Source organism: Ranitomeya imitator, chromosome 5 (genome assembly GCF_032444005.1).
Source record: "Ranitomeya imitator isolate aRanImi1 chromosome 5, aRanImi1.pri, whole genome shotgun sequence".
NCBI lineage: Eukaryota > Metazoa > Chordata > Amphibia > Anura > Dendrobatidae > Ranitomeya > Ranitomeya imitator.
Window position 1 is genome coordinate 672324051 of NC_091286.1, and position 16574 is coordinate 672340624.

Below are 16574 nucleotides of genomic sequence, written 5' to 3' on the forward strand. Positions count from 1 at the left end.
CTCATAATTATAGTTTATAAGGCAGGGGCAGTAAAAAATAAAGTTTTATCTCCCCGGAGTTCCCCTTTAAGACACCAATTGTGTAAAGTGTGGATGAATGAAAGACTTAATTTTGTCTGCCAAAATGTTAAACATGAGTAGTTTTGCTTTTACTGAAAAACTTGAAATGATTACTAATCTTTCCAAAAACATGTTGTAAGCATGGAATAACTAGAAAGTAATTACAGTATGTAAAGTTAGGTTGACCTGCTCATGTTAAGTGACCAACTCTGCAGAATATGTATCTGCAATCCTACCAAATCCTGTGCTCATCAGTGGTTAGGAAGATGCATGTCATTAGCTATAAACATTACACTGCAATGAAGGACTCTTATTTCTCCACCACAGGTTCTTCTGAGGACATGTTGCCCCTCGATCCAGTCACAGTTCTCTTGTCCATTGTAACATGCATTTTCTTGGCAACTGTTATGTATAAACAGAAGGAACGTGTTCATCCAAATTATCCTCTTGGTCCAAAGCCATGGCCAATAATCGGAAATATTCTCAACTTGGATGTACAGAAACCTTACTTATCATTTCAAGAGGTAAGATCTGAACATCATTGATTTTTCATCATCTGTAGATGCCTTCCAGGGCTGAGAATATCTTAAAACAGATGATAATACATACATTATAAAGCAATTGGTTGACATGGCTTAAGACAAATCACTTGATTGGCCATCTTGAAAGAACATAATGCTGATCAGTCATCTTATGCTGGGGGTCGAGTTCCCGACTCTGCACAGGGGGAATCTCGGGCCGTCTCCACTGCGGTCTCCCATTCTTCTCCTGCCGCAGTGGAGTCTGCTCAGCGGAGACGTCGGTCCCAGCGTCTTGCTCAGTCCCACTCTGTACAGAGAGTTACTGCTGCTTTTCCTGCTTCTGCCATTGAAGTCAGTGTTGGGCAGCGGCGAGCAGATGCTTTTGGGACTAAGTCCTGCTTTTCTCTTTCTGAGCATGCCCAGGGCATTGGAGATTGAGGGTCACATGCTCAGGTACTGCAGCACATCCCATTGGTCCTCCAGGAAGGTCCTGAAAGTGCAAAACTTCGGTAGCAGCTTCCCATTGGTCCTTTATTGGAATGTTCTGAACATGCTGCAACTATATAAGCTGCGCATGATCGCACGGCCATGCGCTAGTATTGACTTGATATAATGTGTGTGTGTAGATGGATGTATGTCGATGGATGAAAGCTCCTAAATCATTCCCATTCCTAGTGTTGTTGATTGTTCGCAAATGATGGTAGCTATCTAGCGCCCGACTAAGCCATCAGCACGAAACACACATTACAGCTTCTAGTTGCTGTGACCGCCAGTGCGTCGCCGTGCACTTTCTCAGTGCTTTCCTGACCCAAGCCTGGGTGGTTAGTGGCGTCCGACAGTGCGGCACCGCACGCACTCACGTGCTTCTTTAATACATTTATTTCTGTCACTTTGACACCCCAGTAGCGGTGTAGAGCGCATGAGATTTATATGAACTCTATTCCTGTGTCTTGGGATTGAGTTCTGAGACTCCTTGCTTGCGCTCTTGGTGCAGTACCGCGGCCCAGTGACGCAAGAGGGTTCGCTTCCTTCACACAGGGTGAAGTAAACCCGTGTGTGTATTCACAATGTACCGCCATATCGTCCGTCATCACTAGCAGCAGGGTTTTCACCTGCACGGTGGACCCCGGACTGCGAACGCACCCAATACTATTCCATCTTAAACTTGGTGCGTTCCGCCAGTCCTAACATCTTATACATATCTCCAGTGCCTCTTAAGACATCTTAAAGTTTAGTGGTGAATTATAAGGTAGACCTGTAAACAGAAACAGATCTATTTCTCATACTCATGTAGGGTCAAAATACCTACTAACTAGCATTACTCTATCACAGTGACACTACCCAAGGTAAGTAACTACAGAAAGTAGCATTTGAGATCAGATACAGGCGAGATCACACAATTAAGCTTCTCTTCCAAATACACAGACAGCAGAGTCATAAATAATCAAACAGGTATGTGACACACCCAGTAACAGAGCCTTAGCTTGAGAAGTGTTGGTTCCTCTGGAGACCACCACTGAGCTCCTGCAGACGAATAGTAGACAGAGTGAAAGAACTGCATATCTATAGGTACTTGGAGATGCTTCAAGTAGGATTTATTGACAGTATTTAATATTCATTAGTTACACCGTGTTAAGTACAGTATTAAGTAACATTTTGGGTGAAAACCCTTCATGAGACATGTAGGCTATGTTCACTGCATATAGGTCAATGAAATTCAGGATGCGGCGTGGGATTTACCCAAACAAGGACAACCACGATCCACCTAAGTCCCTCTCCCTTGATCCCCTTGACCTATATGCAGTGAACATAGCCTATACATCTGATTAAAGGTCTTCACTCGAAATGTTATGTACTTACCGCAATGTTTCACCCAAAAATTTGAAATACTGGTCAATAAGTACCTGAAGCATCACCAAGTACTTTTAGGTATGCAGCACCTTTACTGTGTCTCTACTATCAGTCATAACTGGAACACGTTACTTAGGGTCCCTGCTGACGGTTTTGCATTGGTGGCCAAGACTTTCAGTTATGCCTCTGATTATTAAAAATATTTTACACTGTTATTAATTAAGTCCAGTCCTTTTTCAAGTTAAAAATATAGTGATGGGATTGAGGTTCTTGCGTATTAGGAGAAGCAGACTAATTCTTCAGTGTTGTAGTTTACAACTTAGCAACATATTTCAGGTGACAACTACTTGAGTATTTGCATACTTACAAACATTTTGAATTCCAAATCATTGAGTAACTGTAACCTTGCTTTCGTTATGCCCATAAAAGTTAGAAAGTAAAAAAAAAATGTTAGAAATACTCATTTTGAGTAAACTCCAACCTTCTGTGGTCCAGTTAAAACAGAACTGTTGGTTGTATGCACTTGCAGCTTGCAAAGACGTATGGTCCAGTCTACAGTATGAAGATTGGAGTTCAGGAGATGGTTGTATTGTCCGGATATGACGTTGTGAAAGAAGCTCTTGTGAACCAAGCAGAGATGTTCACTGACAGACCGAACATACCTGTTTTCATGGATTCTTCGAAAGGCAACGGTAACATTTATATGTTCTGTTATTATTCCTTTTTTATGCATCTGGTTGCAAAAATAAATAAGAACAGATGCATACTTACATACTTATTAAACGACTGCATTTTGGGTTGAATTCTGGCTCCTTATTTTGTGGGCGAGAAGCTATAACGAGCAAAGAATTTCCTTCTGACAGTGTAGAAATGGATAGTAATCATTCATATGTACATGGTCGGCCATTTATATAGATACACCTGGGTGGGCCATGTACATGGATACACCTAAATAAAATGGGAATAGTTGGTGATATCAATGTCTTGTTTGTGGTGCATTAGTATATGGGAAGGGGAAAACTTTTCAAGATGGGTGGTGACCATGGCGGCCGTTTTGAAGTCGGCCATTTTGAATCACATCTTTATAAATGGCCCGCCCAGGTGTATCCATATAAATGGCCCACCCTGTAGATAGAAGATAGAATACAGAAGAGCTAATCAGGCAGAAGGATCAGGACATGTGAAGGAGGGCTGAAGAAAAATATATATATACATCTTTTATTTTTAACAAAAATAAAAATTACATTACCGTCATAGCACCAGTGCAGTGCAGCAGTCTCTATCTTCCCCTGATCAACACTTGCTTCATACATTGTTCTTTGACCCCTAGATGAAGCGCGCTGTGCGAAACTTTCATAAGCCAGGGTGGATATCTGGACTCCCTTGATGCAGTTCACTGGTCCTGTTTTATTTTTGTCATGCATAAAATAGTTTTTTTTTCTTGATATTCACTATTGTTTATACTGATTGTATTTAACACCATTATCGCTGCAATTTATCACAATTCTGCCTAAATCCCGCATGGAACTTCCATATAGCATTTCTTTTTTTAGGGATATATTGCAGTTCTTTAAAATAGGGAAGCATAAGGCCACGTTCAATATTTGCTCAGTATTTTACATCAGTATTTGTAGCCAAAACCAGGAGTGGGTGATAAATACAGAAGTGGTGACGAGTTCCTATTAGACTTTTCCTCTATTTGTTCCACTCCTGGTTTGGCTACAAATATTGACGTTAAATACTGACCAAATACTGATAGTGTGAACGTGGCTCTAATGGTCTTGCAAATTTGTAATAGTTACTGCTGTGAAAAAAAAGCAGATTGCACACGGATTACAAGTGAGAAAAAATTATCCAAGTTTTCTTAAATAAAACTCTGAAGATTTTTTTAGACATTCTTATGAACCTACCCTGACGACTAGTGTTGAGCGATACCGTCCGATACTTGAAAGTATCGGTATCGGATAGTATCGGCCGATACCCGAAAAATATCGGATATCGCCGATACCGATATCCGATACCAATTCAAGTCAATGGGACATCAAGTATCGGAAGGTATTCCCATGGTTCCCAGGGTCTGAAGGAGAGGAAACTCTCCTTCAGGCCCTGGGATCCATAGGGATGTGTAATATAAAAAATTAAAATAAAAAATATTTATATATTTACCTCTCCGGCGGCCCCTGAACTCAGCGCGGGTAACCGGCAGGCTTCTTTGTTCAAAATCAGCGCTTTTAGGACCTGAGAATCACGTCCCGGCTTCTGATTGGTCGCGGGCCGCCCATGTGACCGCCACGCGACCAATCACAAGCCGCGACGTCACCGCAAGCTATTAACGCGCTCATTTTTAAAAATGAGCGCGTTAATGACTTTCAAAGATGTAGCGGCTTGTGATTGGTCGCGTGGCCGCGACCAATCACAAGCCGCTACGTCTTTGAAAGTCATTAACGCGCTCATTTTTAAAAATGAGCGCGTTAATAGCTTGCGGTGATGTCGCGGCTTGTGATTGGTCGCGGCCACGTGACCAATCACAAGCCGCTACGTCTTTGAAAGCAATTAACGCGCTCATTTTTAAAAATGAGCGCGTTAATAGCTTGCGGTGATGTCGCGGCTTGTGATTGGTCGCGGCCACGTGACCAATCACAAGCCGCTACGTCTTTGAAAGCAATTAACGCGCTCATTTTTAAAAATGAGCGCGTTAATAGCTTGCGGTGATGTCGCGGCTTGTGATTGGTCGCGGCCACGCGACCAATCACAAGCCGCTACATCTTTGAAAGTCATTAACGCGCTCATTTTTCAAAAATGAGCGCGTTAATAGCTTGCGGTGACGTCGCGGCTTGTGATTGGTTGCGTGGCGGTCACATGGGCGGCCCGCGACCAATCAGAAGCCAGGACGTGATTCTCAGGTCCTAAAAGCGCTGATTTTGAACAACGAAGCCTGCCGGTTACCCGCGCTGAGTCCAGGGGCCGCCGGAGAGGTAAATATATAAATATTTTTTATTTTAATTCTTTATTTTACACATCTCTATGTATCCGATACCGATACCCGATACCACAAAAGTATCGGATCTCGGTATCGGAATTCCGATACCGCAAGTATCGGCCGATACCCGATACTTGCGGTATCGGAATGCTCAACACTACTGACGACCGTATTTATCTCCTCCGAGAAAATTGGGCCGATTATGCTAAACACACTCTGATCAGAGAGTAATAACAGTGTGATCCATTTTTCTTGGATGGGGAGAATATAGAAAAAAAAAATTTCAAATAAAATTCTCCATCTTCTCTATTCTATCAGTTTGGGATTAGTTTTACTCTCCTTAGCAATGTGCTTCTCTGTTTCCTTTTTGGCAGCTTTAATTAGTTTTTTAGATAAAGTATTTTTCTCCCTATAGTTTTTTAGAGCTTCAATGGTGCCATCCTGCTTTAGTAGTGCAAATGCTTTCTTTTTACTGTTAATTGCCTGTCTTACTTCTTTGTTTGGCCACATTGGGTTTTTCCTATTTCTAGTCCTTTTATTCCCACAAGGTATAAACCGCTTACACTGCCTATTTAGGATGTTCTTAAACATTTCCCATTTATTATCTGTATTCTTATTTCTGAGGATATTGTCCCAGTCTACCAGATTAAGGGCATCTCTAAGCTGGTCAAACTTTGCCTTCCTAAAGTTCAGTGTTTTTGTGACTCCCTGACAAGTCCCCCTAGTGAAAGACAGGTGAAACTGCACAATATTGTGGTCGCTATTTCCTAAATGCCCAACCACCTGCAGATTTGTTATTCTGTCAGGTCTATTAGATAGTATTAGGTCTAAAAGTGCTGCTCCTCTGGTTGGATTCTGCACCAATTGTGAAAGATAATTTTTCTTGGTTATTAGCAGAAACCTGTTGCCTTTATGGGTTTCACAGGGTTCTGTTTCCCAGTTAGTATCCGGGTAGTTAAAGTCCCCCATAACCAGGACCTCATTATGGGTTGCAGCTTCATCTATCTGCTTTAGAAGTAGACTTTCCATGATTTCTGTTATATTTGGGGGTTTGTAACAGACCCCAATGAGAATTTTGTTACCATTTTTCCCTCCATGAATTTCGACCCATATGGACTCGACATCCTCATTCCCTTCGCTAATATCCTCCCTTAAAGTGGACTTTAGACAAGACTTTACATAGAGACAAACCCCTCCTCCTCTCCGATTTTTACGATCCTTTCTAAACAGACTGTAACCCTGTAAGTTCACTGCCCAGTCATAGCTTTCATCTAACCATGTCTCGGTTATTCCCACTATGTCAAAGTTACCTGTATTGTAAAAAACAATCTTTAAAAACTCCTTTTAAAAAAATGAATTACTTACTATGTAGTGTTGTTGTTTTTTTTAATTTTTTTAACAGCCTTTAGCCTGATCTCAAGCCATGGCAAATGATTTGAGTGAATGATTTGTAGGAACATCAATCTTAGGTATTCTCCGCCGTTATCTTGATACTTTCAAGTTATCAGGTTCCTTGTCTTCCTCTTCGCCTTCTTCCTCCTTTCAACCTCCTTTCAAATCATTTCAACCATGATGTCCTTCTCCAGTGATTTTTCTCTTTACATGATGCGTCCAAAGTAGGCAAGTCGTAGCTTGGTGATCCTTCAAGTGACATGGCTGGCTTGAATTGTTCCAAAATGTATTTGCTTGTTCTTCTTGCCATCCATGGTATTGATAACATCCTTCTGTCTTTTTTCTTTTTAACGTCCAGGTTTCGTATCCATATGTTGCCACAATAAAAAAAAAAAGCTCCCAAGCAGCAGGGCTAATCACTGAGCTGTAAAGTCAATTCTTACTATGTATTTGTTTAAAATATACTTCAGAATTTGGATTTATTTTTTTTTTTTTTCAGGAAAGCCTTTTGACAATTTCACCAGTTTAAATGCTGCTGTGGCCAATATCATTGTGGCCATCCTGCTGAGTAAACGATTTGATTACGAGGATCCGACTTTAATAAGACTTATGGGTGTTAGGGCTAGCAGAACGCACCGAGTAGAAATAGATATTTATTATAAATGGTGCGTTCGCAGCCCGGGGTCCACCGTGCAGGGAGAACCTGCTGCTAGTGAATGGTGGCACTGTTTGGCAGTATAGACTAGCTCTGTTACCTCACAGAGCAGCCGCAAGAGGAAAGCACTGCGCCCTGTTAGCCTCACAGGAGCACAAGCTTACTGCCAAGCTGATAGCAGTCTGTGGTTATACAACATGCAATCTCCTCACCGGAGAAGCCGGTATTCTAGGGGCTTATTTCAGCCGGGTCCCTGAACACTCTCATACAATCTCCTCACCGGAGGTGCCGGTATTCTAGGGGCTTATTTCAGCCGGGTCCCTGAACACACTTATGCATAACCACACTGGTGCAAAGCACATATGACTTGCTACTAGCGCATGGCCGTGCGGCCATGCGAGCCTTAAATAGTTGCAGCATGTTTAGGACCTTACAAAGAAGGACCAATGGAGTGCTGCAGCACCTGAGCATGTGACCCTGGATCTCCACTGAGAGATCTCGCCCTGGGCATGCTCAGAGTGCAAAGCAGGATTTAGTCCTAGCAGCTACAAGGACCTTAGCTGCAGTATCTGATCATGTGACCCTCGATCTCCACTGAGAGATCTTACTCAGGGAATGCTCAGAATGTGAAAAGCAGGACTTAGCCCCAGAAGCGTCCTCTCGCTGCTGCCCAGCACTGACTTCAATGGGAGAAGCAGGAAACGCAGCAGTAACTCTTAGCACAGAGTCAGACTGAGCGAGACGCTGGGATCGACGTCTCCGCTGAGCAGGCTCCACTGCGGCAGGAGAAGAATGGGAGACCACAGCGGAGATGGCCCGAGATTCCCCCTGTGCAGAGGCAGGAACTCGACCCCTAACATTACCCCCTCTAGGGCCCCCCCTCCTTGGGCCTCGCTACGTTCGAAGGCAGCAATGAGCTGCGGAGCCCGAATGTGCTCAGCAGGCTCCCAGGACCTATCCTCAAGGCCGTAACCCTTCCAGTCCACCAAATATAATTTTTTGCCACGTACCACCTTGCACCCCAAAATAGCATTTACCTCGTAATCGTCCGTAGACGAACCCGATGTCCCAGCAGATGACTCGGAAAACCGGGACATATACACGGGTTTCAAGAGGGACACATGAAAGGTGTCGGTGATACCCAGGCGTGGCGGAAGGGCCAAACGATAGACCACAGGATTAACCTGTTCGAGGACCTTGAATGGACCCAAGTAGCGAGGAGCAAACTTAGTGGACTCAACTCGCAGCCTGATGTTACGGGCGGAGAGCCACACCAAGTCGCCAGGAGCAAAGGTCGGAGCGGGGCGCCGATGTGCATCGGCGGAGGACCTCATTCTCTCCTTGGAGGCCCGAATGGCATCCTGAGTGCGGTCCCAAATATCCCGTGCCTCCACAGCCCAGTCTGCCACCCTGAAGTCGGCGGAAGACACGGGCATAGGCACAGGTACCCGCGGATGCTGACCATAGTTGAGGAGGAATGGCGTTTGTCCAGTGGAGTCAGCTACGGCATTGTTCAGTGCAAACTCTGCCCACAATAGCAAGGATGCCCAGTCATCCTGCCTGGCTGAAACAAAATGTCGCAGGTATGTGACCAAGGTCTGGTTGGCCCTCTCTACCAACCCATTCGTCTCGGGATGATATGCGGAAGAGAGATTCAACTCAATGCTGAGAAGACGACAAAGCTCTCTCCAGAACCGAGACGCAAACTGGGGACCCCGGTCACTGACAATTTTGTCTGGCATACCATGTAGGCGGAAGATGTGTTTTATGAACAACGCTGCCAAGGCCCGTGCAGAAGGTAACCGTGGTAGCGGCACCAAATGCACCATTTTTGAGAAATGATCGGTGATGACCCAAATGATGGTACAGCCGCGAGACTTGGGTAAACCCACAACAATGTCCATCCCGACCATCTCCCAGGTCCTATCTGCCACCGGCAAGGGATAGAGCAACCCAGCTGGCCTTTGACGAGGAGATTTATTTTTGGCGCAGGAGACACACGCTTGAATATAATCTCTGACATCCCGGACCATATGTGGCCACCAGTACGTGCTCGCCAGTAGCTCAGATGTCCTCTTTGTCCCAAAGTGTCCACCCACCCTGGACGAATGAGCCCAAGATAGAACCTCCGGTCGCAAATTAATGGGCTCTCAGAAGGGACAATAAGCCGAGGCTCCCCCTCCTCCTCCTCAGATGACACAACAGAGGGAGAGAGAGCGTCTGCATGAATGTTCTTCTCCCCAGCGAGATAATGAAGGGTGAAGTGGAACCGGGAAAAGAACAAGGACCATCTGGCCTGGCGAGAATTTAGCCGCTGGGCTGTCTGCAGGTATAACAAATTTTTGTGGTCCGTGAAGACCTGAAAGGGAAAACGAGCCCCCTCCAAGAGATGTCTCCACTCCGAGAAAGCCAGCTTCATCACTAGCAACTCCCTGTCCCCAATGGAATAATTCCTCTCCGCAGTTGTGAAGGTCTTGGAGAAGAAGAAGCACGGATGCTTCCGACCTTGAGCATCCTTTTGGAAGAGGACTGCTCCTGCACCAACGGAAGAGGCATCCACCTCCATTATGAACGGCTTATCAACATCGGGACGATGCAAGATGGGAGCGCTAGCAAAACAGGATTTAATAGAAGAAAAGGCCCTGGAGACCTCTTCAGACCACAATTTGGGATTCGCTCCCTTCTTGGTGAGGGCTACCAAGGGAGCTACCAAAGTTGAGAAGTGGGGAATGAACTGGCGGTAATAATTAATGAACCCCATAAAGCGCTGCACCGATTTAAGAGACTGGGGTTCTTGCCAGTCCATCACAGCCTGTAGTTTGGCAGGATCCATAGCCAATCCCTGGGCGGAGATGATATAGCCCAGGAAAGGTAAAGACTCCTGCTCAAACATACACTTCTCCAACTTTGCGTAGAGAGAATTTGCCTGTAAGAGGTCGAAGACCCTGCCAACATCTCTCTGGTGGGAGTCAATTTCTGGAGAAAAGATGAGAATATCATCCAGATAGACTACGACCGAGGTGGAAAGCATATCCCGGAAGATGTTGTTGACAAAGTCTTGGAAAACGGCTGGGGCATTACAGAGCCCGAAGGGCATCACCAGATACTCATAGTGCCCATCTCTGGTGTTAAACGCCGTCTTCCATTCGTCCCCCTCACGGATGCGAATCAGGTTATAAGCACCCCGCAGATCCAATTTGGTAAATACCTTAGCTCCCCTTAGCCTATCAAAAAGCTCAGAAATCAGGGGCAGCGGATACTTATTTTTAACGGTGATGGCGTTAAGACCCCTGTAATCTATGCAAGGACGTAATTCTCCATTCTTCTTCTGCACGAAGAAGAACCCTGCCCCTGCTGGTGACACTGACTTCCTAATGAACCCTCTTGCCAAATTCTCCTGGATGTATTGGGACATGGCCTCCGTTTCCGGAAGAGAGAGGGGAAAGACACGTCCCCGAGGAGGTTCTGCTCCAGGCAAGAGATCTATAGGACAGTCATAGGGGCGGTGAGGTGGAAGGGTCTCCGCAGCCTTTTTGGAGAAGACGTCTGCATAGGACCAATTGTATTTGGGGAGAGAAGAGAGATCTGCGGGTATCTCAGTGGTGGAAACCTGAACGCACTCTTTCACACATCTGCCCTTACAGGATTCACTCCAACCCAATATCCTCCCAGAGGACCACTCAATATGTGGGGAGTGGAAACGGAGCCAGGGTATTCCCAGCAGAATCTCATCCATTCCCTCGGGAAGGACAAGAAGGGAAACTATCTCCTGGTGGGATGGGGACATAGCTAACGTGAAAGGGACAGTCTGGTGTGTGATCTGAGATGGAAGTGTTGACCCGTTCACTACTCTGACAGTCACCGGTTTGTCGAGCATCACCAGAGGTATTGCATGGCGCAGAGCAAAAGCTGAGGACATGAAATTCCCCTCAACTCCGGAGTCCACACAAAGCTCGACTGTCAGAGAGTGAGAGCCTAATATGATTGTCCCCTTGAAGGACAGCTTGGAGGAAAAAGCCGCTGTGTCTAGAGAACCTCCTCCAAGGGTCACTAGACACGGTCGTTTACCCAACCGCCGTGGACATTTATTGGCATAATGTCCCTCTTGTTGGCAATTTCTGCAAACCACAGGTACTCGAGCGGTCCGAGACTTAGGTCCCGCTCGAGAGACCTCCATGGCCTCATGGGAGTCGGACGCCTGAACGGAAGATTCTAGAGGTCTGGCAAAGGTGGGAGCCAGCCGAAACCTCTGCCTACACTGGGCCCGCTCCAACCTCCGCTCGTTAAAACGGAGGTCGATGCGGGTAGATAGAGAAATAAGCTCCTCCAGTGTGGCGGGAATCTCCCTGGTGGCCAAGGCGTCCTTCACATGGTCTGCCAGTCCTCTCCAGAACACCGGAATAAGGACTTTATCCGGCCACTCCAGCTCCGAGACCAGAGTCCGGAATTGAACGGCCAACTGGCTGACCATGGACGAACCCTGGGTTGTAGCCAACAATTGGAGCGCGGTATCGTGGGTGACACGAGGTCCCAAAAAGACCTGTTTCAGAGCGTCCAAGAAGAGAGGAGCACTCTGTACCACACGATCATTGCGCTCCCATAGCGGCATTGCCCACTCCAACGCCCTGCCCGATAAAAGGGATAAAATAAATCCCACTTTCGCCCGTTCCGTAGGAAAACGTGCAGCCAGAAGCTCAAGATGTATGGAGCACTGACTCACGAATCCCCGACATTGTTTACTGTCACCAGCAAACTTGTCTGGAAGCGGGAGATGGGATAAAGTCGGAGCAGGGGTGGCAGAGGACAAACTGGCTGCAGCTACACTTGCAGCCTGAACAGCTACTGCGGTAACATCCACAGCTGAGGTTGTGCGCTCGAGAGCCGCCAACCTACCATCCAGCTGCTGGATGCACCGCTGTAAACGCTGACCGTCCGCCATTTACTAGCCAGACCCTGGCGCTAGTATACTGTTAGGGCTAGCGGAACGCACCGAGTAGAAATAGATATTTATTATAAATGGTGCGTTCGCAGCCCGGGGTCCACCGTGCAGGGAGAACCTGCTGCTAGTGAATGGTAGCACTGTTTGGCAGTATAGACTAGCTCTGTTACCTCACAGAGCAGCCGCGAGAGGAAAGCACTGCGCCCTGTTAGCCTCACAGGAGCACAAGCTTACTGCCAAGCTGATAGCAGTCTGTGGTTATACAACATGCAATCTCCTCACCGGAGAAGCCGGTATTCTAGGGGCTTATTTCAGCCGGGTCCCTGAACACTCTCATACAATCTCCTCACCGGAGGTGCCGGTATTCTAGGGGCTTATTTCAGCCGGGTCCCTGAACACACTTATGCATAACCACACTGGCGCAAAGCACATATGACTTGATACTAGCGCATGGCCGTGCGGCCATGCGAGCCTTAAATAGTTGCAGCATGTTTAGGACCTTACAAAGAAGGACCAATGGAGTGCTGCAGCACCTGAGCATGTGACCCTGGATCTCCACTGAGAGATCTCGCCCTGGGCATGCTCAGAGTGCAAAGCAGGATTTAGTCCTAGCAGCTACAAGGACCTTAGCTGCAGTATCTGATCATGTGACCCTCGATCTCCACTGAGAGATCTTACTCAGGGCATGCTCAGAATGTGAAAAGCAGGACTTAGCCCCAGAAGCGTCCGCTCGCTGCTGCCCAGCACTGACTTCAATGGGAGAAGCAGGAAACGCAGCAGTAACTCTTAGCACAGAGTCAGAGTGAGCGAGACGCTGGGATCGACGTCTCCGCTGAGCAGGCTCCACTGCGGCAGGAGAAGAATGGGAGACCGCAGCGGAGATGGCCCGAGATTCCCCCTGTGCAGAGGCAGGAACTCAACCCCTAACAATGAGTTTGGTTAATGAGAACATAAGACTCCTAGGAAGCCCGTGGGTCCGGGTAAGTCCAAATTTCATTGCTTATGTAAAATTTCAAGAGATAATCTGGGACTGCGAAATTGCTCCTTAGGACAGACCATCAATATCAGATTAAGTGGTTAAGTCTCTCAGCAATAAGGCCGATCAGCTGCCTAAAAAGACCAGGGAACTCCAGTTATAACACTAAACGTTTGATAGTGGCAGAATCTGGTCCCCCAGCTTGGTCCTATTCGCCTGAATGGAATTGAACTGGAGCAATTGCAATAACAAGTTAACTAGAGCATTTTGACCCCTCAATCTACTGATCAATTCCACCCCTATCAATCTAATATTTATGATCTAACCTGTAGTCCAGAAAAACTACTTTAAATGATGGCAATATGTTAATGAATGTTAATCATAAATATTTAGATTTATAAAGGGTTGCAAAGCGTTGTGGTTACTTCAAATATATTTATCTAGAAGCAAAAAATAATATTTTGCAAAGTATCATATAAGTAAGGTCTCCACCCTATAAGTCTATGTTCGAACCTTTAGCAAGCCTTACAACATGACCAGGGTTAAGACCTAAGGGTCGGACATTAGCTTATACGATCTGCATGAGAGCTAGTTTACACACTATCTCTCCGGTGGAGAATTGCTTTTACTCAGCTGCTCTCTTTAGTAAGAAGAATCAGTCATTTACTCCACTAAAAGAAACCCAAAAAGAAATGGACACTCGAGCTAAAAAAATAACAATTTTATTGAGAGAACTATATTAAAAGTACATAAATAATACACATAGAAACTAGAATAAATGGATGCAATGAAAAAACAGAAAGGAGACACTAGTGCCACACACGGACGTAATAGTAAACTGAAGAGTAGGAAAATCAATTGTACTCCTACCACGGGTGTATATATATCTACATATAAGTAGCATACATCATAGATAGAACAGTGCAAAATGCGTATAAAATATTATTATTATGATTGTATTAAATAACCGGGCAGATGGTAACAGTAATCACAAACCAGAAGCTCTCAGATACTGAACAAGTGCAGGGAGATACTGAGTACAAGTCAAAGTACAAATAAAGTGCCTAGTGCAGACTTAGTATGGCAAGGTACCCCATATAGCTATGCTACCATCAACACATGAGTACAAATATAAAGGGAAAATCTCCTATACGTAGATGGGTAGAACCAGACTAATGCCTACATAGCAGTGAAGAGGGGCACACAAGAGAAGTACCAACCTGCAGCCGTTTCGCGCTATATGGGGTACCTTGCCATACTAAGTCTGCACTAGGCACTTTATTTGTACTTTGACTTGTACTCAGTATCTCCCTGCACTTGTTCAGTATCTGAGAGCTTCTGGTTTGTGATTACTGTTACCATCTGCCCGGTTATTTAATACAATCATAATAATAATTTTTTATACGCATTTTGCACTGTTCTATCTATGATGTATGCTACTTATATGTAGATATATATACACCCGTGGTAGGAGTACAATTGATTTTCCTGCTCTTCAGTTTAGTATTACGTCCGTGTGTGGCACTAGTGTCTCCTTTCTGTTTTTTCATTGCATCCATTTATTCTAGTTTCTATGTGTATTATTTATGTACTTTTGATATAGTTCTCTCAATAAAATTGCTATTTTTTTAGCTCGAGTGTCCATTTCTTTTTGGGTTTCTATGATATTTGTGATGGCGGAGCATTTACCTCCGGCGCCCTCTCTATAGGTTTACTACACATTTACTCCGCTAAACCTCCTTTTATTATCTTTTTTGCCAGAAAAGTAAACATTTTCACTTTGAACATTTTCAGAATTATATTATCCAAATATCTAAAGTTTATTGTAAAAATTACAAGAAGTTAAATTTTGATTTGGATTTCAAGTTCCAATTTTCTTTTTTCTTTTTGCAGACTGTTTTTAAGTAGGGATGGGCAAATCCGAACGGTAAAGTTTGGAGTCTCTACTGAACAACTGGTTCCAATCATGGATGCTGAACACAGACTTCTCCAGGAGGTCCGTGCTACTGTTTGGGTTTGGCCACCGGATCTAAGTTTGTTGACAGGCAACAAACTTTGCCGGTGTGGACACTTCAGGCTCAATCACAGCCAATGCAAGTATTGGCATGGCTGTGATTAGCCGGTTCACACTATGTAAAAAAAGAAAAGGCGTGGTCCCAGAGCAGGTGAAAATGTCTGATTAAAAAAAAACATGTGGGACTCCTCTAATTTTGATAATTATGTAATTAAATAATTAAAAAAATACAGGGGATCCTCTCCATTTTTTGACAACCAGCCAAGCTACAGCTTAGGGCTGGTATCCTGAGGCTGGGAAGCGGCCATGGATATTGACTCTCCCCAGCCTAAAGATAATAGCCTACATCAGTCCCAGAAAAGGTGCATCTATAACTGTAGATGTGCCAATTCTGGCACTTTGACCGCCTCTTCCCACTTGACCTAGTGTGGTGGGAGGCGGAGTAATAGGTTTGGGATTGATGGCATCTGTTTTATGTCACCTGATATCAAGTCCGGAGGTTAGAAATGGAGAGAAGTCTACAAAATGCCCCCATTACTAATCCCAAAGTAAAAATTAAATAAAGACAGACAGAATAAAGTCCTGTAATTGAAATAAAAACAGACCCCTTTATTTGAAATTAACACTCCCCACCCTCTTTCAACTATTACTGTAAAATATAAAAATACAGTAATATAACACCATATTCCTCATCTGTCTGACAAAAAAATCCAGATGGATTGCATGGCAGTGCAATAGCATGAAGTGACTGCTCAAACGTGAATCCAGGATGCACTGAGCTGAGCGTGAGAACTTTACTACATGTGATCAGGGCTGATGTCATTTGGATTACGCCAGTTACACACAGCCGCATTCCCACGCTCAGCTCAGCATATTCTGGACTCACTGATGAGCAGTCGCATCATGCCATCGTTAAGCCCTGCAATTCACATGTAGCAGAGTTTCAGTAGGAACATATGGATTATCATCAGACACGTGAAGAGTATGGTGTTTTATTATTTTTTTTATTTTACAGTATTAGGTGAAAAAGGGTGGGGAGTGTTTTTTTCACATAAATGAGTCTGTTTTTATTTCAATTAAAGGACTTTATTCTGTATCTTTATTACAATATGATTAAGGGGTTAGTAATTAGGGTGTTTTATAGATGCCTCTCTATCACTAACCCCTGGGGTTGATGTCAGCTGAC

At 44.8% G+C, this 16574-nt stretch overlaps 1 protein-coding gene across 1 annotated transcript in view; it reads left to right on the forward strand.

Moving 5' to 3' along the window:
* The first annotated feature begins 392 nt into the window (after positions 1 to 392).
* Positions 393 to 16574, forward strand: part of LOC138638757 (cytochrome P450 2C31-like) — a 48614-nt gene continuing 32432 nt past the window's right edge. Inside the window, exon 1 of the mRNA XM_069728317.1 lies at positions 393 to 584. Within this exon, the coding sequence (XP_069584418.1) occupies positions 402 to 584 (183 nt within the window). The 5' untranslated portion in view covers positions 393 to 401. The remainder of the gene's footprint in view (positions 585 to 16574) is intronic.